The 12153-nt window shown below is 48.3% G+C and overlaps 1 protein-coding gene across 1 annotated transcript in view; it reads left to right on the forward strand.

Annotated features, from left to right (window-relative positions):
• Nucleotides 1–12153, forward strand: part of DDX10 (DEAD-box helicase 10) — a 321863-nt gene that overhangs the window by 200518 nt on the left and 109192 nt on the right. Inside the window, exon 15 of the mRNA XM_037890408.2 lies at nucleotides 7197–7358. Within this exon, the coding sequence (XP_037746336.1) occupies nucleotides 7197–7358 (162 nt within the window). The remainder of the gene's footprint in view (nucleotides 1–7196; nucleotides 7359–12153) is intronic.

Below are 12153 nucleotides of genomic sequence, written 5' to 3' on the forward strand. Positions count from 1 at the left end.
TGCCTAGCAAGTGGTTAGCGTTTTTTCCTTCACTTCATGCTTTATCGCTTTGTAGTTTTGTTGACGGTAGTTAGCTAGTGAAGTAGTTGTTAAGCACTGTAGTTAGTAAGTTAGGGTCCCAGCGGGGACTTTGCCCCAGGTGGGGCATGCACCAGTTTCCAGGTTTTAAGCCCTACAGTGACTGTGACAGGTCTATGCCTGTTAGTGACCCCCATAGCAGCTGCCTAAAGTGCTTGGGGGAATCACATTTAAAAGAAAAGTGTTGCATCTGTAAGAACTTTCGTCCCAGGACACGGAAGGAGAACAAGATCCATTTGATGACCCTCCTCATGGAGGCTGCTCTCCGCCCGGCCTCGGAGCCTTCCCAGCCAGACTCGACTCCCAGTACTTTGGCCTCTGTGTGTAGCGCACCCCCGGCACCAAGTTCTACCCAGCACCGCTCCCCTTCGCTGGTGTCCAAGAAGAAATCGAAGAAGCGTGACCCGGAACCGAGCAAGAAAGACCAAGGGGCATTGGGCAAAGGACCCTTTCAGGCAGCCCCCTCCCAGTCTCCACCCTCTAGAAGAGGTTTGCTTGGAGGGAGGCATCTGTCACCGTATGGCCGGCACCGGTCATCCTCTCGCCAAGCGTCTCCAGCCTGTGGGAACGTTCCCCAACGTGGTCCAATCTGCCCGCTCCCGGCACCGATCCCCTTATTCTAGGCAACATTCACCCATGGGCACGGTTAGCCACCAGACTCAGACGTAGACAGCCCCACCGTGGTCACTGGAAGGGGATTCCTCTGGCACGGAAAAGGAGTTCATCCCTTCACAGAATCAGTGCGCAAAGCGCAGTTGGATGCCAGGGTGGAGAAGTGAGTGCCCACCCCAAAACCTCCTTTGCCAATGGCAGATGAAGCCCCGGGTCCTCCCCTGGTCGTCCAGTTGTCCTCATCCACTCTAGATGAGGCTGTTGCGGGGCCCTCTCACGCTATCCCACTGGATGATTTTGAGGAGCACCAAGCCCTGCTCCAGAGGGTGGTCACAAACTTAGGCCTAGAGGTGGAAGAGATGATAGGGCAATCGGATAACTTCTTTAATGTCCTCTCCGCATCAACCCCCGGATGTGTTGCGCTTCCGGTGCACAATGGGGTCCTAAAGATTATCATTAATGATCTAGATGATGGGATGTATTGCACCCTCAGCAAGTCTGCGGCTGACACTAAGCTGGGGGGAAAGGTAGATATGCTGGAGGGTAGAGTTAGGGTCCAGAGTGACCTAGACAAATTGGAGGATTGGGCCAAAAGAAATCTGATGAGGTTCAACAAGGACAAGTGCAGAGTCCTGCACTTAGGAAGGAAGAATCCCATGCACTGCTACAGGCTGGGGACTGACTGGCTAACGGCAGTTCTGCAGAAAAGGACCTGGGGATTACAGTGGACGAGAAGCTGGATATGAGTCAGCAGTGTGCCCTTTTTGCCAAGAAGGCTAACGGCATATTGGGTTGCATTAGTAGGAGTATTTCCAGTAGATTGAAGGAAGTGATTATTCCCCTCTATTCAGCACTGGTGAGGCCACATCTGGAATATTGCTTCCAGTTTTGGGCCCCTCACTACAGAAGGGATGTGGACAAATTGGAGAGAGTCCAGCAGAGGGCAATGAAAATTATTAGGAGGCTGGGGCACATGACTTAAGAGGAGAGGCTGAGGGAACTGGACTTATTTAATCTGAAGAAGAGAAGAGTGGGGGGAGGCGGGGATTTGATAGCAGCGTTCAACTATCTGAAGGTGGCTTCCAAAGAGGTTGGAACTAGGCTGTTCTCAGTGGTGGCAGACGACAGAACAAGAAGGAATGGTCTCAAATTGCAGTGGGGGGAGGTGTAGGTTGGATATTAGGAAAAACTATTTCACTAGGAGGGTGGTGAAACACTGGAATGGGTTACCTAGGGAGTTGGTGGAATCTCCATCCTTAGAGGTTTTTAAGGTCAGGCTTGACAAAGCCCTGGCTGGGATAATTTAGTTGGGGTTGGACTAGATGACCTCCTGAGGTCTCTTCCAAACCTGATATTATATGATTAAAGGTTGCCAAAGCCCTCTGGCAAACCCTATCCTCAATCCCACCCACCTCCAAGGGGGCTGAAAAGAAGTATTTCATCCTAGCCAAGGGGTTCAAATACTTGTACACCCACCCAACAAGGGTCCCTTGTTGAGGAGCGTACCACAGCAGCACGCTACTCCCTCCAAATGGTGTGGGACGCAGCTGATTCGGTGGCCTGGGTGATCGCTTCAGCAGTGGTCATGAGGCACAGTTCTTGGTGTCAGACCGCATGCTTGTCCCAGGAGATGCAGTCCTCAATCCAGGACCTCTGGTTTGATGGCGTTAGACTCTTTGCAGAGCAGACAGATGCAAGGCTGCATGAACTAAAGGACATTCAGGCCACCCTCCGCTTGCTGGGTCTGCATACGCCTCAGTGTGAGGAAGCAGTTCTGGCCGCCCCGCAGCCAAGGCCTTGGCAACCTCGACAGGGGTCTGCAAGGAGATGGGATAGGGACATGAGTTTTTGTTCTCGCTGCCCTTCCTCCTCCTGCTGACCTGCGCAACCTGGCTTCGCAAAAGATCATGGGGGCCAGAAGTGCTCGTTTTGAGGGTGCGCTTGATAGTGATGCCCCAGTCAACTCCCTTGGATTCACCTCATTCATTCCTCAGCTGTCTTCGTCCCTACCATTCGGCCTAGTCACCTTGGACTGTTGGGTGCTAGAAATTGTATCTCTGGGCTACACCCAGCAATTCTCGGCCATGCCCCCCCTTCCCTGTCCCTCTTCATGGACCCTTCTCACGAGCAACTCGTAGTTCAGGAGGTCAACAAGCTCCTTCAGTTGGGGGCAGTGGAGGAGTTCCCTTGGGAAATGAGGGGCAAAGGGTTCTACTCCCACTATTTTCTAATGGTGAAAACAAAAGGGGGCCTAAGACCCATTCTGTACCTGTGGCAACTCAACAAATATCTCAAAAAGTTGAAGTTCCGCATGGTCTCCTTGGCCTCCATCATTCCCTCCTTGGATCCGGGAGACTGGTATGCTGCTGTCGAATTGAAAGATACTTATTTTCACATTTCCATCTTCCAAGGACACAGATGGTTTCTCTGTTTTATGGTGGGACAGCGTCATTTCCAATTCACAGTGATGCGCTTTGGTCTCTCATCGGCCCTGTGGGTAGTCACAAAATGCATGGCTCTGGTAGCCACTTACCTGAGACATCAAGGGGTCCAGGTCTATCCTTATGTCAATGATTGGCTCATCAAGGGCAGATTGTGGGATCACGTGCAGAGGAGTGTCGATCTGGTGTGTTCTACCTGTCGTGACCTTGGTCTATTAGTAAACAAAAAGAAATCGTCCCTCATACCTGTGCAACGGATAGAGTTCATGGGGCGGTTCTTGACTCCATGCCATTCAGAGCCTTCCTTCTGGAGGCCCGTTTCCAGGCCATGTTGGGCTTGATCTCCCATATAAGGGACCACCCGCTTACCACTGCCCACACCTGCCTGAGGTTGTTAGGCCACAATGCAGCTTGTACTTACGTGATCCGTCATGCTCAGCTCCATCTCCAGCTGCTGCAAGCATGGCTAACATTGGTCTACACGCCCAACAGACACGAGCTAAACCTGGTAGTCAGAGTGCCGGACCACATCCGGGTATCACTTAAATGGTGGTTGGACCCTGAATCGGTGTTGAGGGGGTTCCCTTCATGGCTCCATTGCCATCGCTGTCCCTGGTTTCTGGTGCCTCGGACCTGGGCTGGGGAGCGCACTTGGGCAAGCTCAGCACACAAGGCTGCTGGTTGTGGGATGGTTGCTCCCTCCACATAAATATCAGGGAGCTCAGAGTGGTTCATTTGGCTGGCTAGGCTTTCCAGTCCCGCTTGAAGGACAAGGTGGTACAAGTCCTGATGGACAACACTGCTGCGATATTTTATATCAACAAGTAAGGCGGAGCCAAGTTGTTGGCCCTTTGCCAAGAAGCTGTCTGGCTCTGGGACTTCTGTGTGCAGCATGCCATTCATCTCATGGCCGGGCACCTCCTGGGGACCAGGAATGTATTGGTAGATCGCCTCAGCAGAACCTTCTCGTCGTGCCACGAATGGTCACTCCATCCCGAGGCGATCAGTGTGATCCCCCAAAGGTGGGGAAGTCCCCAGGTTGTATTTGTTTGCGACTCATCAGAATAGGAAATGCCACACGTTTTGGTGGTTTGACAGAGGCTCCCTGTCAGACACCATCTCATTCACATGGCTGGGGGCTCTGATGTATGCTTTCCTACTGGTGACGATAATCCAGAGTCCCTCAAGAAGATGAAATAGGACAAAGTGAAGGTAATCCTAATAGCCCCGGCTTGGTCTTGCCAGCACTGGTTTGGCACGCTGCTGGACTTCTAGGTGGCAGCCCCGCTGCAGCTCCCTCTCTGGCCAGATCTGCTATCCCAGAACCACAGCAGTCTTCTGCACCTGAATCTGGTGGCACTGCACCTGACGGTTTGGCTGCTGCATGCTTAAATGCGGAAGAGCAGGAGTGCTCGGTCTGTGTCCAGCAGGTCCGGTTGGGCAGCAGGAAGCCCTCTATCAGGGAAACCTGCCTGGCCAAATGGAAATGGTTCACGTGCTGGGCATCGGATCAGGGTATTAGGCCTAAACAGGCCTCACTGCAGTCAACTCTTGACTACCTTCTATATCTTAAGTTCCAGGGCTCGTCCCTTTCATCAGTTAAGGTCCGTTTGGCCGCTATATCAGCCTTTCATCCTCCAGTCCAGGGCAAGTTGGTCTTTGTTCACGACATGATGGTCTGGTTCTTGAAGGGTCTGGAGCGACTCTATCCTCATGTCCAGGACCCCGTCCCTCCTTGGGACCTGAATCTAGTGCTGGCACAGCTCATGGGGCCCCATTTGAGCCATTGGCTTCCTGTTGCCGCCTTCTACTCTCCGGGAAGGTGGTATTCCTGGTGGCAATAACATCTGCCCATAGGGTCTCTGAGATTAGGGCACTTACCTTGGAGCTACCCTATACAGTGTTTTTCAAGGCCAAGGTCCAGCTGCGACTGCACCCAGCTTTCCTGCTCGAGGTGGTTTCGCAATTTCACACGAGCCAGGACATATTCTTGCCTGTCTTCTTCCCGAAGCCTCATAAGTCTGAGGAGGAGAGTAGATGACACTCTCTGGACATCAGGACAGTGCTAGCCTTTTACATTGAAAGGACCAAGCTGTTCCATAAGTCAACGCAGCTGCTCATCACGGTGGCAGACAGGATGAAAGGCTCTCTGGTGTCCACTCAGAGAATTTCATCCTGGATCACCACCTGCATCTCTTTTGCTATGATCAGGCGAAAGTGCCTCTGGCGATTGTAACCGCTCATTTGACTTGGGTGCAAGTCTCCTCGGCGGCCTTCCTGGCTCAAGTGCCAATTGAAGATATCTTCAGGGCCGCTCCCTGGTCGTCCGTTCACACGTTCACGTCTCTCTGTGTGCTTACCCAGCAAGCCCAAGACGACGCTGCCTTCGGTAGAGCAGTGTTGCAACTCACACGACCTTGAACTCCGAGCCCACCTCCAGGAATGCTTCTTGTGAGTCACCTAGAATGGAATTGATATGAGCAAGCACTCGAAGAAGAAAAACGGTTGCCTACCTTGCATAACTGTTGTTCTTTGAGATGTGTTGCTCCTATCTGTTCCATTACCCATCCTCCTGCCTCTCTGTCGGAGTTGCTCCCAAGAAGGAACTGACGGCGCCTAATATACCAACGCATGAACATGGCATTCCAGAGGGTACCACAACTGACCCTATGGATACCGCTAATGCAAAAATCTCCAACAACTGTGCACGTGGGCACGCACACACCTAGAACGGAATGGATATGAGCAACACATCTTGAAGAACAACAGTTACAAAAGGTAGGTAACAGGTTTTTATTTCACCTGGCCTGTCTCCTTCCTTTGTCCCAATTAATATTTGAGCATCTCACGGTTTCACATTAAAGTGAAGGAAATGGTGGGAGATCTGCTGTAACCAAAGAACCCAAACATCTTGTTTCTCACAATGAGGAGACACTGCTGGGTTTGGCCTCCCTGCATCTTTCACAGAGGGAGATCAACAGAAGACGTTGCATGCGGAGAGTCAGACTTAGCTTTCAGATCCCACATAAATTTTTCCAAAGATGGGAACTACATTCAAGCTATTCCTGTATATTCAAACGCAATAGTATATTTGAAGGTCAGTATAGTACATGTACATGTGGACTGTTCAGGGAATTGAGATTGCTTGCAGAGCAAAGGGTGTGAGGTCCTTATGAAGAGAAGCCTGGGAAATGTGAAAAATACTGTTTCTTAAAATTGATGTAAATGTAATTTCCATTTAATCATATTAGCAATCTAAGCTATTTTCTTGAAAACAATTTTTTTCTAACAAAATGACTAAAAATGTCTATAGCATATTTGTCTTATTAGGCAGAGAGTAAAAAGCAGATATCCAAACAGATTTCAAAGGAAAGCATTAAAAGCATGGTTTAATGGACAGTTTATTTTGAAGAGCTATTCATTTTTAATTAATGTAAACCCTATAAAACGTTAAAATGCCTATTTTTGTTTGTCGTGTATAAGTATAGTGTTGTTTACCCCATCACATAACACAAGACCCAGGGGTTTCCCAATGAAATTAATAGGTAACAGGTTTAAAACAAACATAAGGAAGTACATACTTCAGACAGTGTACAGTCAACCTGTGGAACTCGTTGCCAGGGGATGTTGTGAAGATCAAAGGTATAACTGGATTAAAAAAAGATGTAGGTAAGTTCACAGAGGATAGTTCATCAATGGCTATTAACCAAGATGGTCAGGGATGCAACCACATGCTCTGGGTGTCCCTAAACCTCTGGCTACCGGAAGGTGGGAGTCAACAACAGGAAGGATCACTCAATAATTGCCCTGATGTGTTCATTCCCTCTGACACATCTGGCATTGGTTGCTGTTGAAAGACAGAATACTGGGCCCCATGGACAATTGGTCTCACCCAGTATGACAATTCTTATGTTCTTAATATATAATCCTCTGCAAACAGCTTTTTTGTTTAGTCTAGCAAAAATAATTAGTATATGGCTACTTATTTGATTAGTAATGAAATACATTTTAGCATTGGATGCAGGAAAATGGCTCTAAACATTTTTATTGTCTTATATAATCCAGTTAGTTCAGGAGTGGCCACCAGCACAAAAATCCAGTGTGGACAGTGAAGAGAAGGAAGATGATTCTGGTGGCATCAACCTAGATAAAGCAAAGGAAAGATTACAGGAAGAGGACAAATTTGACAAAGAAGCATACAGGAAGAAAATTAAAGAAAAACATAGGGTAAGTCAAGTCCTTCACCAATCATTGAGATAGAAACAAATGCTGTTAAATGTTTGAGTGACTCCGTGAGAAAATATTTAAATGTTGTGCAATATATTGAAAAGTAAATTTAACATAATTATTAAATTCTGGAATTGTTCTCATCACTGCATAAGACATAGGGAAAAAAAAGAACTGCCTACTTCAGTGTTCTGTAAAGATATTTATAGTCTAAATAGATTGGCAATACAAAGCACTGGAAGATGCCAGAAATTGATTCTAACTTTTGATGATTTTTAGAAGTAAAAGGCCGATGACAGCAATCCAGTGACAGCATTTTTACTGGCAGGGGTTAGTGTAGGAAATTAATTTTAAGGAGAGGTTTTTAAAAAAGTGAGGGAGGTTACCTGGCACACACACTTTAACAAATGCCGAGCCCCTTAGAGAGAGAGACCAATCCATAGCACTTCTGAAGTGTGTTCAGAATACTTTGGCCACATCTACACTACAAACTTTGATTGGGGCAAGTTAAGTTTGTATATCGCTCAGGCACATGCATATGTGGCTGCTTGTGCTTCAAAAAAGAACTAGATAAGTTCATGGAGGATAGGTCCATCAATAGCTATTAGCCAGGGTGGGCAAGGATGGTGTCCCTGGCCTCTGTTTGCCAGAAGCTGGGAATGGGCCACAGGGGATGGATCACTTGATTTACCTGTTCTGTTCATTCCCTCTGAGGCACCTGACATTGATCACTGTTGGAAGACAGGATACTGGGCTAGATTGTCTGACCCAGTATGGCCGTTCTTATGCTGTGTCGGAGTGCTTGTTTTGATGCAAAGTGCAGTGCATCAGGGATATGTATCTCAGTGTGTCATGCACCATCATGTGGCACAATGCCTTTTGGGAAATTTTCGCAATGTGTTCTGGGAGAGAAATGACTTGATCTGGACTCGAGAAGCAATTCTACTGGTCAGTGCTTGTATCGTAATGCAGGGTTGGGGTGACAAGCAGTGGCTACAAAACTTTCAGATGCGAATGGCCATGTTCCTGGATCTGTGTGCCGAGCTTGCCCCAGTGCAGGAACAGCAGAATGAGAGCAGCATTGGAAGCTTGCATCGCTGGATTGCTCTCAGTCTGTGGGAAATCAGTTTGGAGCTGGAAAATGCATAGTGCGGTTTGTTGTCATGCAAGTGTATAGGGCCCTTAATCATCTCCTGCTATGCAGGTCTGTGACTCTCAGCAATGTGCAGGTTACAGTGGATGGATTTTCTGCAGTGAGGCTCCTGAACTGAGATGGGGCGGTAGATGGCCATTGGCCACTATCTTCGAAAACTTGTAGCGATCGGGGGAGGTCCTGGATGATCGGAAAAAGGCAAATATAGTGCCCATCTTTAAAAAGGGGAAGAAGGAGAATCCAGGGAACTACAGACGGGTCAGCCTCACCACAGTCCCTAGAAATATCATGGAGTAGGTCCTCAAGCAATCCATTTTGAAGCACATGGAGGAGAGGAAGGTGGTCAGAAACAGTCAACATGAATTCACCAAGGACAAGTCATGCCTGACCAATCTGATTACCTTCTATGATGAGATAACTGGCTCTGTGAATATGGGGAAACCAGTGGACATGATATTCCTTGACTTTAGCAAGCTTTTAATACGGTCTCCCACAATATTCTTGTCAGCAAGTTAAAGTAGTATGGATTGGATGAATAGACTATAAGGTGGATAGAAAGCTGGCTAGATCATCGGGCTCAACGGGTAGTGATCAACAACTCAATGTCTAGTTGGCAGCCGGTATCAAGTGGAGTGCCCCAGGGGTCAGTCCTAGGGCCAGTTTTGTTCAACATCTTCATTAACGATCTGGATGATGGGATGGATTGCACCCTCAGCAAGTTTGCAGATGACACTAAGCTAGGTAGATACGCTGGAGGGTTCCAAAGAGATGGAGCTAGGCTGTTTTCAATGGTGGCAGATGACAGAACAAGAAGCAATGGTCTCAAGTTGCAGTGGGGGAGGTCTAGGTTGGATATTAGGAAAAACTATTTCAATAGAAGGGTGGTGAAGCACTGGAATGGGTTACCTAGGAAGGTGGTAGAATCTCCATCCTTAGAGATTTTTAGGGCCCAGCTTGACAAATCCCTGGCTGGGCTGATTTAATTGGAGTTTGGTCCTGCTTTGAGCAGGGTGTTGGACTAGATGACCTCCTGAGGTCTCTTCCACTCCTGATATTATATGATTAAAGGTTGCCAAAGCCCTGTAATGTGCTTTTGTTAGATTGAAAGGGACACTGGTGGTGTGTGCTCACCAGACTGGATCTTGGTGAGCAAAATATCCCAATGGTTATAGCTACATAATATCTTTGAGTCAAAAGAGAAAAAGCTGGTGCCAGGATGGAGGGCAGAAGTGGAGCAGCTTTCTGCTGAATTTGAACAGCCAGAAACAAGGGCTATTACAAGAGACAATTTGGAGCTATGCAGGTGAGGGAGACTTTGAAGGAGCACTTTAACGGTCAGCCACAAGAGTGTTCTCTGTTGGAGTGTAAAAACGAACAGCAAGCAGTATACAAATGACTGGGTATTTTCCTGAACCTGTGAATTAAACGATGGTTGCTGTATGTCTACAAGTACTGTGTGCTTTCACTTCAGCTATGCATTCTGCAATATTTGTTTTGAACGAATAAAGATCATTTGATTCTTCAAAAATAGAACTTTGAGTGGGGAAAAACAATGCGCAAAATAAAATTCAACATATTATGATTATTTTTGCTTAAATTAAGAGAGTGGAAGCACAGGCGCCAACTTGCCTTGGTGCTGGTGGGTGCTCACGCCCCACTGGCCCCGCCCCTATTGGACCCCTCCCCAAATCCTCGCCCTGGCCCCACCTCTTCCCCGAGTGCTCCGCGTTCCCCCCCGCCCCCTCCCTCCCAGCGCTTGCCGCGTGAAACAGCTGTTTCACGGCACAAGCGCTGGGGGGGAGAGGGGAGAAGCAGGACATGGCAGTGCGCTCGGGGAGGAGGCGGAGATGAACTGGGGTGAGGGTCAGGGAGCTGGCGGTAGGTGCAGAGCACCCACCAATTTTTCCCTGTGGGTGCTCCAGTCCCAGGGCACCCACGGAGTCGGCGCCTCTGAGTGGAACTTTAAAATTGAAAACGGAGTAAACATTTCTGTCCATTTGCACAAATGCAATCTGTTGTGGCTACACGTACAGCAACTGTGGTCCTCACAGGTCACTGTATGTGAAGCTGTTTCCCTTGCTGTCCCCCAGCATGGCGTTTGCAGGGGTAAGGATGCAGCCCATGATGCCACATGGTGTGTTTTGGGATGTAGGGAGCAGTGACCATGGAATTCTGCAAGGACTGCAAAGGGTGGAGGATTTGAGATTTTGGGACCTCTAGATCATGCAGGGTCTGCAGCATTTGAGTTTGTGGTCTGGGAAGGCCCATTATGTCTGGTAGATCTCCTTCTTGTCCTGCTGGGACTCTTACTCTTGGATCTTTTTCTTGTCCTCTTTCCTTCTCTCTGCTGTCAGTCATATTGGCTCTCCATGCCCTTTGTTCACAGTCGGATGCAGCGCAGGCTTGCAGGATCTGGCTGAGTAAGTCCACTTTTTACTCCCCTTTAACAACGTCAGGCATTTTGACAGTATGGAGGCAACATCTCAAGGCTGCCACGTCAGAAGCTGCTGATAAAAACAGACAGATGTGCCACTGGATTTACAGTAACAACGGAGAGGGAAAGATAAATTTCAAACTCCCTTCCCTTATTCTCATAAACACTTTTAATAAGATATGCTTATTGACACTGCTGCTTTGGAGCACCTTGGCACAGCACTGCTTTCCAGCCTCAGCCATGCTGAGTATGGCCCACTGGGGCTAGGAACAGAAGACTGTTCTGTTGCATGAAGCAGTATAATTTTGGTCTGTATTCCATGGGTACGAATATAGGGCAATGGCACTAAATATTGGCACTATTTTCCACTGTGGTGGTTTTAGATATCTCATTCCTGTTGGTTACAAAGGCACGGAGAACACAGCTGCTGCTGACATCCCCAGGCTGCCTGGGTCCATATGTTGCTAGCCTGTTTACTGCAATAGCACCAGCTGAACTCATTCAGAGTGGCATGGGAAAGTGCCCTAGTGCGCAGGAAGAAATAAGACAGCCTTCCATACAAACCTTTGTGAGAGGATTGCAGAGTATCTCCATGAAAGTTTCACTGCAATTTGTCAGGAAGGATACAAGGGACATAAACAATGCGCATAAACAAAGGGCTCCAAATGCTGTGCCCCTCCCTCCGCCGCCTAACCAAACAGGGGAATGAAAAGCACATGCCAATTTTGCCTTTGTATCTCTGCCTCTTCTTGTATGAGTAAAACAATGAAAAGTCGATAACTGTGTCTTGTTAACTTGAGGACGGGCTGGGTGTCCTCTTTAAACATTGTAAAGAGAAATATACGCACACACTAATCAGAGTTACCTTCCCCTTTGTCAGGCTCATCTGCACTCATCTGGTGAGACTGGCTAGACTGTGGTGGAGTTTGACAGGTTCTGACTCACAACCAGGCTGGAGTCCCCCACCCTGTCTACTCCTTCCTCCTCCTTGCTGTTCATGGCAAGGGTCTCTGTCTTTGTCTCCTCTGAGGTATCCACAGTGGTCTGGGGGGTGCTGGTGGAATCGCTGCCAAGTATGGCATGCAACTCATTATAAAAGCAGGAGGTCTGCAGGGCAGCCCCAGATCTATTGTTGGCCTCCCTGGCGAAGTTCCTGCGCTTTCACATGGCACTGCTGCTGATCTCTGTCATACCCCTTTGCCTGCATC

The sequence above is a fragment of the Chelonia mydas genome, chromosome 1, assembly GCF_015237465.2.
Source record: "Chelonia mydas isolate rCheMyd1 chromosome 1, rCheMyd1.pri.v2, whole genome shotgun sequence".
In the NCBI taxonomy this organism is placed as follows: Eukaryota; Metazoa; Chordata; order Testudines; family Cheloniidae; genus Chelonia; species Chelonia mydas.